The sequence below is a fragment of the Schistocerca cancellata genome, chromosome 4 (assembly GCF_023864275.1).
Source record: "Schistocerca cancellata isolate TAMUIC-IGC-003103 chromosome 4, iqSchCanc2.1, whole genome shotgun sequence".
NCBI lineage: Eukaryota > Metazoa > Arthropoda > Insecta > Orthoptera > Acrididae > Schistocerca > Schistocerca cancellata.
Window position 1 is genome coordinate 754,884,582 of NC_064629.1, and position 19,080 is coordinate 754,903,661.

Sequence of the window (19,080 nt, forward strand, 5' to 3'; positions counted from 1 at the left end):
GGACTGCCTGAGAACGTAAGAGCAGGCTCACTCATCAAGGTTCCGGCCGACGACGTGTGACCGTCGCAAGGGAGGATCACCGCATTGTGCACCAAGCATATTGTAATCCCTTCGCATCTTCACCTGCCATCCGAGAACAAGTAATGGACTCACTGTAGCATTTTGTGTCATCCTGGAGCACTGGTCGGGGACTACCAGCCGCTTGGTTAGGGAATCACTGGCTCAGGCGTAGATAGCCGTCAACACCAAATACACTACTGGCCATTAAAATTGCTACACCACGAAGATGACGTGCTACAGACGCGAAATTTAACCGACAGGAAGAAGATGCTATGATATGCAAATGATTAGCTTCTCAGAGCATTCACACAAGGCTGGCGCCGGTGGCGACACCTACAACGTGCTAACATGAGGAGAGTTTCCAACCGATTTCTCATACACAAACAGCAGTTGACTTGTGTTGCCTGGTGAAACGTTGTTGTGATGCCTCGTGTAAGGAGAAGAAATGCGTACCATCACGTTTCCGACTTTGATAAAGGTCAGATTGTAGCCTATCGCGATTGCGGTTTATTGTATCGCGACGTTGCTGCTCGCGTTGGTCGAGATCCAATGACTGTAAGCAGAATATGGAATCGGTGGGTTCAGGAGGGTAATACGGAACACCGTGCTGGATCCCAATGGTTTTCGTATCACTAGCATTCGAGATGATAGGCATCTTATCCGCATGGCTGTAACGGATCGTGCAGCCACTTCTCGATCCCTGAGTCAACAGATGGGGACGTTTGCAAGACAACAACCATCTGCACGAACAGTTGTACGTCGTTTGCAGCAGCATGGAGTATCAGCTCGGAGACCATGGCTGCAGTTACCCTTGACGCTGCATCACAGACAGTAGCGACTGCGGTGGGTACTCAACGACGAACCTGGGTGCACGAATGGCAAAACGTCATTTTTTCGGATGAATGAAGGTTCTGCTTACAGCATCATGATGGTCGCATCCGTGTTTAGCGTCATCGCGGTGAAAGCACATTGGAAGCGTGTATTCGTCATCGCCATACTGGCGTATCACCCGGCGTGATGGTATGGGGTGCCATTGGTTACACGTCTTAGTCACCTCTTGTTCGCATTGACGACACTTTGGACAGTGGACGTTACATTTCAGATGTGTTACGACCCGTGGCTCCACCCTTCATTCGAACCTTGCGAAACCCTACATTTCAGATAGATAATGCACGACCGCATGTTGCAGGTCCTGTACGGGCCTTTCTAGATACAGAAAATGTTCGACTGCTGCCCTGGCCAGCACATTCTCCAGATCTCTCACCAATTGAAAACGTCTGGTCAATGGTGGCCGAGCAACTAGCTTGTCACAATACGCCAGTCACTACTCTTGAGAAACTGTGGTATCGTGTTGAAGCTGCATGGACAGCTGTGCCTGAACACGCCATCCAAGCTCTGTTTGACTCAATGCCCAAGCGTATCAAGGCCGTTATTATGGCCAGAGATGGTTGTTTTGAGTATTGATTTCTCAGGATCTATGCACCCAAACTGCGTGAAAATGTAATCACATGTCAGTTCTAATATAATATATTTGTCCATTGAAGACCCGTTTATCATTTGCATTTCTTCTTGGTGTAGCAATTTTAATGGCCAATAGTGTACAATGGCTGCATACGGAGTCGTGCCGTGACCGGGAATCATCGACTGCTGAGGAATAGCATCATGCTTTGCTTCCTCGATACGCGGAGTCAGTAGAACAGATAATCGCTGATGCCGGTTGCGAAGTAACTTCTACCGTTCGCTCTACAATGGCTTGATTAGTGTATTCACTCAAGTGATAAAAGTCATGGGATAGCGATATCCACATAAACAGATGGCGGTAGTATCGCGTACACAAGGTACAAAGGCCAGTGCATTGGTGGAGCTGTCATTTGTATTCAAGTGCTTCATGTGAAAAGGTTTCCGACATGACAACGCCCGCACGGCGAGAATTAACAGTGTTTGACCAAGGAATGTTAGTTGAACTAGGCGCATAGGATATTCCGTTTCGGAATTCGTTAGGGAATTCAGTATTCCAAGACCCACAGTAACAAGAGAGTGCCGAGAATACGGCATCAGCTCTCACGACGACGGCCTTCATTTAACAACCGAGAGCAACGGCGTTTGCATACAGTTGTCAGTGCTGGCAGACAAGAAACACTACGTGAAATAACCACAGAAATCAATGTAGGACGTACGACGAACGAATCCGTCAGGACAATAAGGCGAAATTTGGCGTTAATGAGCTATGGCAGCAGATGACCAACGCGAGTGCTTTTGCTAACGGCAAGATACTCCTGAGCTCGTGACCATATCGTTTGGACCCTACACGACTGGAACGCCGTGGCCTGGTCAGATGAGTCCTGATTTCATTTGGTAAGAGCTGACGGTAGGGCCAGAGTGTGGCGCTAGCCCCATGAAGCCATTGTCCCAAGCTGTCAGTAAGGCACTGTGCAAGCTGGTGTTAGCTCCATAATGGTGTTGGCTGTGTTTACATGCAATGGACTTGGTCTTCTTGTACAGCTGAACCGATGATTGACTGGGGATAGTCATGTTCGGCTACTTGGAGACCATTTGCAGCCATTCATGGACTTTGCTCCCAAACAACGATGAAATTTTTGTGGATGACAATGTGCCATGTCACCGGCCCCCAATTTTCGCGATTGGTTTCAAGAACATTCTGGACATTTCGAGTTAATGATTTGGCGACCTAGATCGCCCAATATGAATGTCATCGAACATTTATAGGACATAATCGAGAGGGCAGTTCATGCACAAAATCCTGCAGCGGCAGCAGTTTCGAAGTTGCGAACGCCTATAGAGGCAGCATGGTTTAGTATCTCTGTAGGGTGACTTCCAGACTTGTTGGGTCCATGCGACGTCGAGTTGCTGCACTACACCGGGAAAAACAAAGTCCGACACGATATTAGGAGGTATTCCATGACTTTTGTCATTTCAGTGTATGTAGAAGTACACTCATGCTCATAAATTAAGGATAATGCAGATACATGGTGAAAAAACTCTCTGCTGGGCGGTTTGCAGGTTTAAATCACCTCGGGATATGACCATGCGGTGCATTTGACCTGCGGTCATCGCACGGTGGCCCTGGCATCAGTCCACATTCGCAGAGGTGTGTTGGTGCATGTCAGAGTACGGTGCAGGGAGTAAGTGTGCAGACGTTTTCAGGCGTGCTAATGGTGACTGTGTGTTGAAAATGGCTCAAAGAACACATATTGTTGACGTTATGACGGGTAGAATACTAGGGCGACTGGAGGCTGGTCAAACACAGCAGGTCGTAGCACGGGCCCTCCATGTGCCACAAAGTGTAATCTCACGACTATGGCAACGATTCCAGCAGACAGGAAACGTGTCCAGGCGCTGCAGTACGGGGCGTCCACAGTATACAACACCACAAGAAGACACATATCTCACCCGCAGACGGCCACGGAGTACTACAGGTAGCCTTGCTCGGGACCTTACTGCAGCCACTGGAACAGTTGTCTCCAGACGCACAGTCTACAGACGGCTGATTAGACTTGGTTTATTCGCCCGGAGACCTGCAAGGTGCATTCCACTGACCTCTGGTCACAGGAGAGCCCGTAAAGCCTGGTGTCAAGAACACAGTACTTGGTCATTGGAACAGTGGTGCCGGGTTATGTTCACGGACGAGTCCAGGTATAGTCTTAACAGTGATTCTCGTCAGTTTTTCATCTGTCGTGAACCAGGAACCAGATATCAACCCCTTAATGTTCTTGAAAGGGACCTGAATGGAGGCTGTGGTATGATGGTGTGTGGTGGGATCATGATTGGTGCACGTACACCTCTGCATGTCTTTGACAGAGGAACTGTGACAGGTCAGGTGTATAGGTGACGCAATTTTTCACCAGTATGTCCGCCTTTTCAGGGGTGCAGTGGGCCCACCTTCCTCCTGATGGATGATAACGCACGGCCCCACCGAGCTGCTATTGTGGAGGAGTACCTTGAAACAGAAGATATCAGGCGAATGGAGTGGCCTGCCTGTTCTCCAGACCTAAACCCCATCAAGCACGTCTGGGATGCTCTCGGTCGAGCCGGCTGGGGTGGCCGAGCGGTTCTAAGCGCTACAGTCTGGAACCGCGCGACCACTACGGTCGCAGGTTCGAATCCTGCCTCGGGCTTGGATGTGTGTGATGTCCTTAGGTTGGTTAGGTTTAAGTAGTTCTAAGTTTTAGGGGCTGATGACCTCAGAAGTTAATTCCCATAGTGCTCAGAGCCATTTGAACCATTTTGCTCTCGGTCGACGTATCGCTGCACGTCTTCAAACCTCTACGACACTTCAGGAGCTCCGACAAGCACTGGTGCAAAATGGGAGGCTATACCCCAGCAGCTGCTCGACCACCTTATCCAGAATATGCCAACCTGTTGTGCGGCCTGAGTACGTATGTATGGTGATCATATCCCATATTGATGTCGGGGTACATGCGAAGGAAACAGTGGCGTTTTGTAGCACATGTCTTTCGGGACGGTTTCCTCAACTTATCACCAATACCGTGGACTTACAGATCTGTGTCGTGTGTGTTCCCTATGTGCCTATACTATTAGCGTCGTTTTGTGTAGTGCCACGTTGTGTGACACCACATTCTGCAATTATCCTTAATTTATGGGCATGAGTGTAGGTAATGGAGTCCACACCGAAGAACTTTCGTAACTTAGTCATTTCCCCATGAGACTACATTACTTTTTCAACTCCCCACAACACATTTGTGGAAATGACCACGACGAGGTCAGAGCAATTCGAGCTCAAACGGGGGATTACCCGCGCGCATTCTTCAGGCGCACCATTCGTGAATGTGCAAGGAAATGTAGATATTCTGTGGTATTGGTATCCGAAGTATCCTCCAGCACGCTACGTATGGTAGCTCGTACAGTTTAGACGTAGAATTGTAAATGGGAGTGAAGTAGCGAAAGTGATAACTTGATAATATTAGTTACTTTCCGATGGCAGCGTGCGCACGTGTAAGGCAGGGAAACTAGCAGGGTGATGACACAGATTTGGCGTAACTGTTGCAGTGGGCGCGGATTGGTGGCGGCCGATGAAAAGGCAGGAAGCAGGAGTGTCGGCCCCTGGTTGTGGCTGCTGCTGCTGCTGCTGCCTGTCTGGCCAGTGCGACGCTGGACTGCACGGTGCACGCGCGCCGACCACCATGGGCCGCGCTCAGGTCAGACCCGCTGCACTCAAACAACAGTTTTTAGGTTTCTTTCAAAGAAGCAATTTGGATGTTAGTGATTGTTGCTGAATAGCCTTTAGAGCCATAACCGGAATCGGGCATTTGAACCCACGTTCAATTCACGCACGTTTCCAGTTATATAAATGAGTGATGATAAAGATATTGTGTCACAGAAAACGTTGTCCAACTGTAGACGGGCACGAATGCCCAAAGCAGGTTATGGCTCTGAAATAAATGTATTTGTACCTGGTTCAAATTTTGCAGTATATTTACTTCATTTAAAGGAGAGTTTTTAGATTTTTCAGACGGAAAGTTTTTAATTTTTTCCGAAAGTACGATTCATTTTTTTAAATTAAGAGTGTCTATTTTTCTAAAGAGGAGCTATAATTTTTTCGACGAAGTCTTTTAATTTTCTCGAATAAGAGTTTCTATTTCCTCCAGAAAGATTTTTCCGACGGAAAGTTTTTAATTTTTTCCGAAAGTACGATTCAGTTTTTTAAATTAAGAGTGTCTATTTTTCTAAAGAGGAGCTATAATTTTTTCGAAGAAGACTTTTACTTTTCTCGAATAAGAGTTTCTGTTTCCTCCAGAAAGATTTTTAATTTTCTCGAAGAAGAGTATTAACTTTTTCGAAAAAAAGTTTCAATTTTTCCGAAGAATAGTTTCAACTTTTCCGAAGAAGAGGTTCAATTTTTCCGAAGAAGGTTTTTTCATCTTTCCAAAGTAGAATTTTCATTTCTGTGAAGAAGAGTTTTAATTTTTTCGAAGAAAATTTTTAGTGTCGCGGAGGGGGTTTATTAGTTTTTCGAAGATGGCTCATTAGTTACTCGAAGAAGGTTCATTATTTCCTGCAAACGAAGTCATTAGTTTCCCTCAGAGGAGTTTCTCTCCTTATCGAGAAAGTGTTTTATATATTTCCAAGAACGGGTTGTATATGAACGCTACAGGGCGAAGACCTTTGGCCCACTCTGTCGCACGGCAAAAGCTATTTGTGACCGGGAGGCCAACGTGGTCTATGTGAAAGAAGGGGACGAGTCGTTAGCGTAGCTGGTGCTACAGCTGAGAGCGCGGGCGCGATTTCTGGTTGCCTCTTCCGATCTTTATGCGGCTGATGGGTCTGGAACAGGGACTACTGAACCTCACGAGACCAAACGAGAAGCCTCTGGATTCAAATGGCCGAAGTGGCGCCAGATCAAGAAAACTTGCACCGCGCTGCCAGCCACAAAATTTTCTTGTCAGCTACTGACACGTTTGAATATCTGTAGTGCTGAAATTCGCGTCCTGCCATTCATATTTGGGTTGTTAGTGGAGCCCCTAAAGTGCCACAGGTGAACGCCGCAATGATTTCTTTGAAAAGCCCTCCTCCAGTTACTTCCTGCAATTCACCCTTGGCTAAGACATTTTTCTGTTTCCAGTGACCTCAATGTCGAAAATCTATAAAGTCTTAATCTTCTTTCTCTCCTTTCCTCCTTACACATTTCACGTAATGACAATGACGATAAAATAAGAGATATTCATTCTCCAGGCACTCAATCTGAAAATGCAATAAATAGACAGATGGAGCTTAGCATCCCACAAATATCGGATTTCAGCACCACAGATATTCAAACGAGTCAGTAGATGACACGAAAATTTTATGGCTGGCAGCGCGGTGCAAGTTTTCTTAATCTGGCACCACTTCGGCCATTTGAATCCAGAGGCTTCTCGTTTGGCCTCGCGAGGTTCAATAGTCCCTGTTCCAGACCCATCCGCCGCATAAAGGCTGTTGTTGCTGTTGTTCTAGCATTCAAAACGATGGTTTTATGCAGATTTCCACGCGAGTCTGCCCCATGAAGACTCTTCTTCACTGCACAACTTCTACAAGATACGCTGCACTCTAGCCTTAGAATTTCTCTACAGCTGTTACTCCTGCATCTCGATGCATACTCACAAAATCACTGTGAAGTGCGTGGCAGAGGGTATCTCCCATTCTACCAAATATATTTCGTTTGTTTGTCAGTTGGGAATGCCTATGTAGCTAGTCTAATCTTGCCTGCCCGGTTACTATGGGAGCGTTATGCACGGGGTTGTAGTATTTTTGTAGATTACTAAATATTAGTTCTTGAAACAATGTAAGCAGGCTTTCCCGAGATAGTTGACGTCTATCTTCAGGGAAATACGTGATAGTTCGATTACTTTTTGAGTAATAGAACCCAATGCGTTCTATTGGACGGCCAGTGTTCATCAAAGAACAAAGTAACTTCAAGAACGTCTCAGGGTAGTGTGACGGGACTGGTCCTATTCTCCGCGTGCATAAACGGCCTGTCAGGTACTAAGTGCGAGGAAGCGTCGTCACTGTGTGAATGTAGGGAGATCCACGATGACTTTGACAGAATTTATATTTACGATATTGCAGTACCTGTGTTATTTCGAATTACGATGCAATGTTCCTTTTATAAGAATACCACCACTTGCAAAGTAGGTTAGAAATCAGATTAATAATGTTGCTCTCGCAGCATATGTTCGCTTTATCGGGCAACAACGAAGTTATTGACTGTCGATGGTATCGTCAGAATGGAAATAATGAAGTCACTGTAAAAAAGTCATTAATTTTGGCACTTATCTTGAATGGATTCCCACGTAGATTTCGTCGAAGTTGTTATAGCTCATCTTGTTGATTCTAGGGTGATTCCACTTTGACTGCTAGAAGGTCCAGATCTGTATTTTATCAATATTTGAAGACCTAACAAATGCGTTTTTCAGGAAATCCTTAATGGTCAAACAATCCCAGATCAGAACAATGGTATGATAGAAATAATTTTTGAGTTGGTGTTCACGAGCCACATTTTTATTAAACTTCTTGTAAATTCACATATACTTCTTCTTAATTGTCACATCATCAAGAAAACAGTTTTGTATCAATCTCCATATTTTTAATTTCCACTTTAACCAAACACAAGACTTGACTGTTCTTTTACAAAGCGAAATAAGAACTTAACTTCTGCAGAGTGAAAACAAAGACTGCCCTGTGCGCATTCGCACCAAACCGGTTGTAAGTGAGTCAAAGATTATGACAGTATCATAGAAATGAATACACACAAGAACCATATCATTGTAATATATCGATACATCGGAGTACCTATACATGAATAAAACCAAATGTGAATATTGTCTCAAGACTATGTCTGTTACTTCGCAGAAAAGTAGTACGATACTACTGGAATCGAGAACTGGGGTTGGAGTGCCGTAATGGTCACGTAAATAAAGAACCATTACACTTTGGACACGCATGCACGTTCAAAGGAACAGGCACTGCGATGACTACAGCCGTATGAAATACAGGAAATATATTCACAACTGCGAACATGGACAACCATCAGCTGCATGGTAGAATGGCGACGATGAAAATTTGTGCCGGACCGGGACTCGAACCCCGATTTCTCTCGTATCGCGAGCGATCGCCTTACCCTTTTTTTTGTCTCATTTTGTTCGTTTTCGTTCGTTGTATCTGCTCAGTGCGGACGTCGCAAGACACCCGCTTCAGTTCGTAGTTGATCCATTAACTCAGTTTTTTTTTATTACAGAGGACAACTAACCCTCTGACCGAACACGCTGAGTTACCGTGCCGGCGTACCATTTGGCTCTCCCAACACGACTCACAGTCAGACTCAAACTTCCATATGTCGTCAGTCAAGTGTCTACGACCTGTTCTCGTACATCCAGTATGTATATTCCCGTACAGATGAGACATTTTACTTGAAAGTTGCTTGCTCGTTGCCGGAAGATAAATATGATATTGCAGTGCCTGTGTTATTCCGAATTACAACGATTGTCATTTCTGGGAAAGTGTGTCACACCTATAAAATAGACCAAGTACAGAAAGCTCGTGGTTGACTATTCTTGAGTACTGCTCAAGTGTTTGGGATCCGCATTAGGTCGGATTAAAATAAGAGATCGCATCAATTCAGAGCCGTGCTGATAGACTTATTATTGATGAGCTCGAAAGGATGTTTACAGAATTAAGATTTGCGACACGCTGCAAAACGGTTGCACTGTTTCCAACGACGGTCTCGCGTAACGGAAAAGTGCGAGAGATTAGGGCCCGCACAGATTCATAGAGACAGTCAATTTCTGCCTCCCTCCATTTGCGAGTGGAGCAAGAAGGGGAGTGACTATCAGTGGTTCAAAATTCCCTTCCGCGATGGCTGTAAAGTGGCTCGCAACATACGTACGTAAATATAGGCGTAGAATTATTCCTGAATGCCTCAGTGTGTGACATACCCTTTCTTTTAGTGGAAGTGCGCCGTAAAATTCTTTCGTCCCCTACGTGATTCAGTAACTCTACACTCCGAGCTACCCATGTAATCTTCATCACTCTTTGTGACACCACATTTCAAAAGTTCTGTTGTTGACAGCACTAAAAGTGGACATGTAAATTTTGTACGGCACTGTTGGCTAACATATTCCACGGAGTAGTTTCAGACGCCTATCGGAAACGGTGTTCTTCTACGGTACGTACAGACCGCTTTCCTTGTGGATATGTGGAAGTTGCGTTGTATGTGTATTTGTGGTGTGTAGGTGATTGCACTGACTGCGTATGTGGTATAGTGTTATGTTTGTGTTGTATGATGATGATGATGATGATGATGATGATGATGGTGATGATGAGAGAAGGGAAAGGGTGACACGAGGTGCCGCCACATACCCTACCCTTCTTGAAGAGCACCAAGGGTGCCGTCGAATGTGACTTCAGCATCCTACGGACGGATCAGCATCGGCTGTGTCACATGTCCTCAGTCCATGAGAAGTCTGGAATTCAGTCCTGGACATGGCGCAAAGTCTGCCACATTACCACCACTCTTCTCCACTTGCCGGCCAAACATTAGCAATGAAAGTTTTCCACCGCCAGGATTCGAACCGGTGTACCTTCGATTCGAGTGCCAACGCACTGGCGTGCGTGGCTTCCGAGGCGGCTTGGACTGTACTATTTATTGTCCACATTTTGCTCCCACACGAAGCTATACTTCACAAAAATATTTCCGAAAACGCCCTCCTAACACTCAAATTTATATTCGATGTTACCATGCTACTAATTTTCTTACTAATGCCAACCTGCAGTACTTCAGTTACTTTGCCTTTCCAGTAGAAAAACACGTCTAGTACTTTTACTGTTTAGTTTCCTAATACATTTCTCTAAGCTTCATTTCAGTTAACCAGGCTACACTCCAGTGTCATTAATTTACAGTTTTGATGATCAACATACAATCATTTTTCACTAAATAACACTTCGCACCCTGTTACCTCTTTATTCTCACCGAACGTTGTAGGTAATGATAGAAATGGACTCGAATCCTCGAGGAGCGGAACTCAAATCCCAATTTGAGTTTTCCGTAATTTCCCTTGTACTGCTGACAAACGCCAGGATGGTTCCTTCAATGTAACCTCACATTGTGTTTTCCCGTCCGATTGTACAGAAACGAGATTGTAGTTATAAGAGTCGAAGAACTGAAGGAGAGGTGGTCATCAAGAAGCCAGAAAGAACTCGGGAGATCTGTTGAACGGAACGGATTATTTTGTGAAAAATGTGTCGCGTCTGCCACAATTCGCACGGTGCTTGCGTGTAGTTGGATGCTGCAGAGGGCTCTTTTGCAACACTCGATAGCAGGAAGGTTATCGGACACTGATGTGCCATCCTTTGCTGTAGGGTCGTAGCCTTCATACTATAAGCTCAGGTTCGCAGATTCCAGTCACGCCTCGTTTTCAGTTTATTGCTCAGCAGTGCAGTTCCACCTCTGCCTCTATTTGAAAGTAGGAGCAATTTTTGTATTTAGTTCCTCCTAACACTGTCTCTGGACACTAAAGACGGAACCTCGAGAACTTAGCGAACTGTCTGGTAGTGGTAAATCAGGTTGAACCCGAAACCCACCGTCAAAATTTTGCTTGTTTATTTTGTGAGTAGGCTATTTTGGCGTAAAGGATCCGTGGTTTCTGGTGGCACGTTAGAGAGAAATCGGCCGAATAGTTAGAATCGCTGCGTTCGTTACATAATGATACGGATTCGATTCCCGCTACGCCCTCGGATTATTCTGAGGCCTCTCAGGCCTCGTGAGGCCAAATGAGGAACTGTTTGGAGACAAGCAGCGGCATCATCACGGTTCGTCTATTGGCATTGGCGACATGCCGATCACAGGTTCCACGAGCTCCTCGTACTGCCTTGCAGGCTGCAGGCACCCAGTTGGAACAGGCTTAAAGCGTAATCCGTTAGTATTGTTTACGTTTACGCGTTTAATTTTTTCTTACCCCCATTTATCTTCGTTTTTATGTTGCTGTGAAAATGTCTGCACAACGGTGCAAATTTCTACTGTATGGGCTGCGGGGTTTGTTCGAAAACAATCTTGCTCCATTTACTCACGGTACATGCTGTAGGAAGCACTAATGCAAACTGTACTCTTCACTCTCGAACCTGCTGTCAATACTGCTCGGTACTGTCTCAGGTTTATTTTTTCATTAGTGTTATTTGTACGTTAACAGCGATACACGACATTACGGACAGGTTCACAAATAAGAGTGTTTCACTGTTCATATTAAGTCATTTAAGGGAAGTCACGGAACACCTAAATCTGGATGGTCGGACGAGGAACTAAATTGCCGTCCTCCAGAATACGAATGCAGTTGGACACCATTGCGGGAGCTCACTCTGCTATTGGAAAGCAGTAGGTGAAGTGGTGCCCGACAATACCCTACGTGATGCGTCTGTGGTTGAAGGCCACCTACCTAGGAGTAGTTAGAATTTAGTGGTGGAGGAGAAGAGAAGTAGGAATACACCAAACAGGAGATAGCTAGAGTTACTACTTTTTCTTTGGTGGAGAGGGAGAAGGGCGTCTGAAATAGGAGGGAGCCATGCCATGGCATTCGACAGTTAAGCTTGGAAGAATGCAATGTATGGCAAAGGGCCAGAGTAAACGCTTAAAGGCAAAATACGTCTCTAACATTAGAATAATAACGCGAGTGTACCCTTACTTCTTTATTAGGATGAGCAAAAGAAGAAAAGCGGTTGGACAGAGGAGAGAAGGCATTTGGCCAAAAATAATGTACCTGTTTTGGGCTGCAAGAAAAGGCTTCCGGGAATGTCTTATAGTTACTTGGCGTGACTTCTGATGACTCTAACGAGAGAAGAAAGTAGATTGAGTAATGGTATATGTTTTATACATGACATGCTGGAATTCTTGTATAAGAATTGAGAATCTGCATATATATCATGCAGACTAAAATTAGCAAATAGCAAGAAATTCGCCTGTACATATAATCTTTTCTTCCGTATCGAGCATTCTAACTCAACACGCTACCCGCTGCATTAGCTGCATAGTGCTCCTATAAGGTCTTAGAGATATACAGGTGTTTCAAAATTACACCGATAAACTTGTGGTTCAAAAATGGTTCAAGTGGTTCTAAGCACTATGGGACTTAATATAGACTTAGAACTACTTAAACTTAACTAACGTAAAGACACCACACACATCCATGGCCGAGGCAGGGTTCGAACCTGCGACCGTAGCAGCAGCGCGATTCCGGACTGAAGCGCCTAGAACCGCTAGGCCACAGCGGCTGGCGATAAACTTGTGTTGAGGAAAAAAAAATGAGGATAGGAACCCGTGTCCGAAAACGTCATCCAACGACGCTACAGAGCATCGAAGTCATAGGGACCGTGCCTGTGATTGTGTGTGTATTCATATCGAGGATGATTCCGTGACGAAGTTGCAAATTTTCAGGGATGATGGCGAAGGATAAATGTATCAGTTTGAGGTCAAGGATCCTGGTCCAGAAACGAAAGAGTCGACATTTATAACCGAAAATCGTTTCAATACCCCCGTCAGTGGAATCATTTAAAACCTGAACCGCAAATGTTGCGGAAATGGAAAGTTGGATTTCACAGAATGGATTGGTAATCAGGGGCTCGTATTGTTAGCCAATCAACAGATTGTAATTATACTTAGGAAGAGTACTTTTTTTTGCAAACACACACTATTGAGATTAACAGACTAAAGGTAGTGTAAATTAGAATGTCAGTGATGTTTTTTTCGGGATTTTAGTGCGAGTCGGTTACGAGATATCATATTTTCAAAAGTCCAACACCGACACTTGTACGACACCTGTGGTAGCACACGTTAAAGTATAACACAAGTGCAAACACTACTTATGTGGATTCTAACCAGTAGCGAGACAATTGACCATCACAGGTTGTACTCGAATCGACCACCCGGCATTGCCCGCTTCCAGTCTGGTATGGAACGACTGGTGCACACGTTCTAGCATTTGAGCGATGTTCGAGCAGGCTGCAGTAACACGTCGTTGCACATCATTGGGTGTAGTTGGCATGTCCTTGTAGACGCCATCTTTGAGATTTCTTCACAGAAAAAAGTCTACATGCGTCAAATTCGGGAAACGAGTCGTCCAAGTTACAGGTCCTCTGCGTCCAACTCAGCGATTTGGAGACAGTTCGTGAAGACACGCTGTAGTACTTCTTGCACTATGTACTGGACAGCTGTCATCCTGATCCCAGAGTGCAGAGGAACGTCTTCCAGCATGCGTGGAAGATGGACTGTTAGGAGGTTGCAATACTTGTGCGTGTGCAGTGTTCCGTCTGCGAATAACGGGCCTGTGAGCTGATGGTTCATTATCCAACACTACACGTTTACACTGCATGGACGCTGACGTTCCACCTGACGAAGCCAACGGGGATAGTCAATAGACCAATAGTGCATGTTTCGGCGGTTTACCTGGCCGTGACTGGTACATGTGGCTTCATCTCTGAACAATATACATGATACATCTGGAGTATCCTGTCTTATTGCCGAAGTACAGAAGTTAATACTATTTACATAATCGTTTCCATGTAGCTCTTGATGGACAGAGATGTGATAGGGATGGGATCTATGTCGATGGGGAATACATGGAACGCTTGTCTGGCTCGTGTTACTTCCTCGTGCGATTGTGCGGGGGCTAACATGCAGATCTACTGCAACTGTAGCAAGAACATTAATTTCCACCTCTTCTGTCGTTACTTGTTTCCTTCTTTTACCTTGTCTGGGTGTTACACCACCACTTTCACGTAAATGGTTGATGAGACTTATAAATAACTGGCGAAGTGGTTGACGTCTATTAGGATATCTTGTCGCATACACCGCACAAGAACTATTTGCACTCTTGCTACTCTCTCCATACCCCATGAGCATGTCGGTTCAAAATGGTTCAAATGGCTCCGAGCACTATGGGACTTAACATCTGAGGTCATCAGTCCCCTAGAACTTAGAACTACTTAAACCTAACTAACCTAAGGACATCACACACATCCATGCCCGAGGCAGGATTCGAACCTGCGACCGTAGCTGTCGCGCGGTTCCAGAGTGTAGCGCCTAGAACCGCTCGGCCACTTCGGCCGGCGAGCATGTCGGCTTTTTCTGCATTGGTAAATCCCACCGTCTACTCGCCACCCACTGCTCAGACTGTCACACACTAACTGACCAACAAGTCGCAAAGCACTCAAGGAACACAGAAGCACACTGTAAGCAAATATGTATAACAACATCGTACCTACCAACTAGGCAAGTTGGACGGTCGTTGTGGCCAAGCGGTTCTAGGCACTTCAGTCCGGAACCGCGCTGCTGCTACGGTCGTAGGTTCGATTCCTGCCTCGTGTGATGTCCTTGGGTTAGTTAGGTTTAAGTAGTTCTAAGTCTAGGGGACTGATGACCGATGTTAAGTTCCATAGTGCTTAGAGCTATTTGAACCATTTTGAACTAGGCAGGTTGAATGGCACAAACAAGTGTCCGTGTGGAAACTTTTCAAAATACGATGTCTCGCAAACAACTCGCACTAGAATCCTGCAACAAATACCACTGACATTCTAATTTAACCTACTTTTAGTTTGGTAGTGTCAACTGGCATTGTTCCATTTTAAAAAATGCATGTTTGCACAAAAATACGTTTTCTGAGTGTTATTACAATCTGTTTATTGTCTAACAATACAAGCCCCTGACTATCAATCTATTCTGTGAAATTCGCACATCAATAGCACTTTCCATTTAGGCAATATTTGCCTTTCAAGTTTTAGGTGATTCATCCTGTAAATGTATCGGTACTGTTGTTGCTAATATTGTAGGGTAGGCAACTTTCAGAGGTGTTAGTATGGACCAAAACAAGAAAAAAAATGTTCAGTAAATATGGGTTCTAAAATGCATACCTTAAGAGCTATGAGCAGTTGTTTAATAGAGGAGCTGTGTTTCACAGTAGCGAGGATGAAAAAGTGCTCGTAGCTCAGGTATGCATTTTAGAGCCCAGATTTATTGGGCATTTTTTCCTTGTTTTGTTCCATACTACCAACTCTGGAAGTTATCTACCCTGCAATCTTAACAACAGTACCGGTTCATGTATTCCATTATCAGAGGTGTCAGAACGATTTTCGCTAATGATTTTCGACTCGTTTGTTTCTCTTAACTGAAATTGCTTCTGCATCATTCCTGAAAGTCTGCAACAATATCACGGAATCACTGTGTATACAATACTGGCGCCGGCGCCTATAACTTCGACGCTCTGTAGTGTTGTTGGATGAAGTTTCCAAACACGGGTTCCTATCCTCATTTTGTTCCTCAAGACATCTTATACATCCCCTCGTAGCTTTTCGGTGTAGTTTTGAAACACCGTGTACAAACTCTCCAAGACTTTACAGGAGCAGTAGGCTGTCCTCAGTCCGAAGACAAGTTTTAACGCCGTGATGCCACACTAGGCATGGTTCTATTGGAGATGGTATGCCTTTGTCCTCTTTGAACTGAGTTACACAGCCAATTGAAGAGAGACCTATGGTTTACTTCGGATTCCGAATTTCTGTGCTGCTTGGTATTTTTTGCATTAACAAATCACTGCCAGAGACAAAAAAGAGATATGTCACAGAAAAAAAGCCATAGGACCGACAGAAAATCGAACCCCAGACATTTGAATCTATAGTGACAAAAACACAGGTTTTGGTTGCCTTAAGAAGGAAAGATGATTACCGAGACAGTCCTCATATTATTTGAATTTTCAAGTGACGCTATTCAGACGTTTATTTACAAGATAACTGAGCTTAAAGAACATGTTCAAAATATCACGACTGATGAAAGAAAGTAAGCTTTCTAATTATTTTAAGTAACTTTTCTACTAAACGTAATTTTATTATTATTAAGCCTTTCTGAATTAGAGGCTTATCCTTGAGAGAAATTTTAAAGAAGGGCCATATAAGAGAGAAGAGCCACTACTAAACTCTAAGAGTGAAACAGTTAAGTGAGAAAAAATTTCTTGCCTTTTGAACTACCTCGCTTATCCTGTTTCGACTACACTAAAGAAAATCGTGGATTATGGTGGTAATGACTTATCGTTTAACGTTATATTAACTCCGCTCTCATTGTTTCTCGACAGTTGGCCTTCGTATTTCTCAAGAGATGTAAAACAAAAAGGCAAAATCCGCGTTTCGCGTTTAGCACATTTGACCTTATTATCTCAGGCTGTCGAAACATCTGAACAAGCACAAGACACCTTTTGGAAAACAATACATGCCGGTTCATATACGCTGTAAAGGACTTAATTAGAGCCTCCACCGATGGTGACTTGGCCACAGATTGACTGCAGTACAGTTCATTTATTGTAGACTTCTCCGTAACAAGTGAAATACTGAGTAGCTTCCGAAAATAATATGTGCGCGGGCGGCCGAAATAAAACCGAACCGAGAAATGTTTTCAAGATTTCTCGACAATGTAATCTAATCAACAAGGAGAGCACTAGAGAGGTATCCGAAACGATGTAAAACACCAGAAAACGTTGTTCAAGACGAAGATAAACACACCCGCTCTGTCGGTGAGCTGCAGTAGTGGAAATTAAAAGACTGTCCTGCTAGGGCATTGTAAAGAAGGATAGGGGATCTTTATTCTTACATATTTTCCGTTAAGAGTGAGTTTAAAATTTCAGATCAACCTGTGTGTGTTCACTACTGTCAGTGATTTCAGAATGAAGTTTTGCGTACATCTGTTGACAATAAGCAGAACAAATGTGCAAAGTCGGGAGTATATTAAATCAATTGCGGATCTTGCGATATTGTTTACATGCGGCAGACAGGGTGTGACTTTTTAACCTGATTCAGAGAACACTGTAATAAAAACACTACTGTTATTTGTTGTCATCTCAGTGATGAGAATCGTCATTTAGACACAACCGCAAACTCTCTAACTGTTGTGGGTTGGCTGAAGAGCCAACACCGGTTTACTAGAGGAAGTCGAAAGGCACGCGTTTTAGCTCACGCAGGCTGGCGTGGGGTCTGGAACAGGACAAGGAAATTAGACTGTAGAAAAAACGGACGTAGCTGGTGGAATACTTAAGTTTAATCCATAAATGGTGAACATCGCTCTTGACGGTACATTATTCATAATCTCAATAGTAACTGGTAATGGCGTCTTGCTAGGTCGTAGCAAATGACGTAGCTGACGGATATGCTAACTATCGTCTCGGCAACTGAGAGCGTATTTTGTCAGTGAACCATCGCTAGCAAAGTTGGTTGTACAACTGGACGAGTGCTAGGAAGTCTCTCTAGACCTGCCGTGTGGCGGCGCTCGATCTGCAATGACTGATAGTGGCGACACGCGGGTCCGACGTATACTAACGGACCTAAAGGCTACCACCTAGCAGGTGTGGTGTCTGGCGGTGACACCACACTAACGATCCTACACATAGAACCAAACGGCTTATGCTGATTCATTTTGGAAGAAACTGAGATTTGTAAGCATTCTAAAGCTAACCAGCATGGAATCTTGAATGAATAGATTCGCACCCACAGGAAATGGTTTATCGATATTTTCCAGCATTTGTTATGAGCGCCACTGCTCACTACGAATACTGTTTCCGTTTAATTTTCTACGTAATGCATCTCCCCTGCTCTACCTTTGCCTTACACGTAAGGTGGCACCACGTAACTGCGGATATGGTGGCGCCATCTATTGGTAGAGAGACTGACGCGTGCGCACCGTTTGATGTTGCATAGCGCCAGTGTGGTTTCACGCCGAAGAAAAGGTGGTCACACAAGTTACCGTCCACTACCGAACATGCAGGCGAGTAAGCAGGAACAACGAGTGACTCGATGTTTGGCGGCGGAGGGTGTTGGAGGTCGCGAAATGTATCGACGGATGAAGGCTGTGTACGGTGAGTAAAGTCCGAGTCGTTCAAGTGTTGTGGAATGGCGCAAACGATTCCTTCGGGGGCGCGAGTCACTGGAAGACGATGTTCGTCCTGGACAGGCTCATCGTGTCATCACACCGGAAATGGTTGCGGAAGTGAATGCTTTGGTCTTGGACAACCGCAGAATCACCGCGGACGAGATCCATCGGTTACTGGGTATGAGGGTGGGCACCGCCCACACCATAATGCATCAACACTTGAACTTTCGAAAAATCTGTGCGCAGTGGATTCCCCACCAAGTGAACCGCCTAACAACGGAATACTCGAATGGCGCTGTCTTTGAGTCATCTGCAACGTTATTATGCTACGTGTACTGTGTATAACTACATTTTTGAGTTAATAAAATCGTTACCGGTTTTCATTTTAACGCCCCTTATACATATGACGCAGGGAAACTGTACCGCAAATAGTTTTCGAGTCCAAAGTTCACCTTCATTGGCAACTGGACGACGTCATGAATGAGCAGGTGAGCGAAATCCCAACAGGTTCTGTGGGTGACATCTCTGGCAGGTGGGCAATGGTGCAGGATGTCCTGCTAGAATACACCTCCAGGAATACAGCGTAACTGACGTAGCGACTGATGTTTATAGTATCCGCC

At 44.7% G+C, this 19,080-nt stretch overlaps 1 protein-coding gene across 1 annotated transcript in view; it reads left to right on the forward strand.

The window, feature by feature from the left end:
• The first annotated feature begins 5,199 nt into the window (after nt 1-5,199).
• The window catches only part of LOC126184487 (uncharacterized), a 514,130-nt gene continuing 500,249 nt past the window's right edge, over nt 5,200-19,080 (forward strand). Inside the window, exon 1 of the mRNA XM_049926880.1 lies at nt 5,200-5,237. Coding sequence (XP_049782837.1) covers nt 5,223-5,237 — 15 coding nt within the window. The 5' untranslated portion in view covers nt 5,200-5,222. The remainder of the gene's footprint in view (nt 5,238-19,080) is intronic.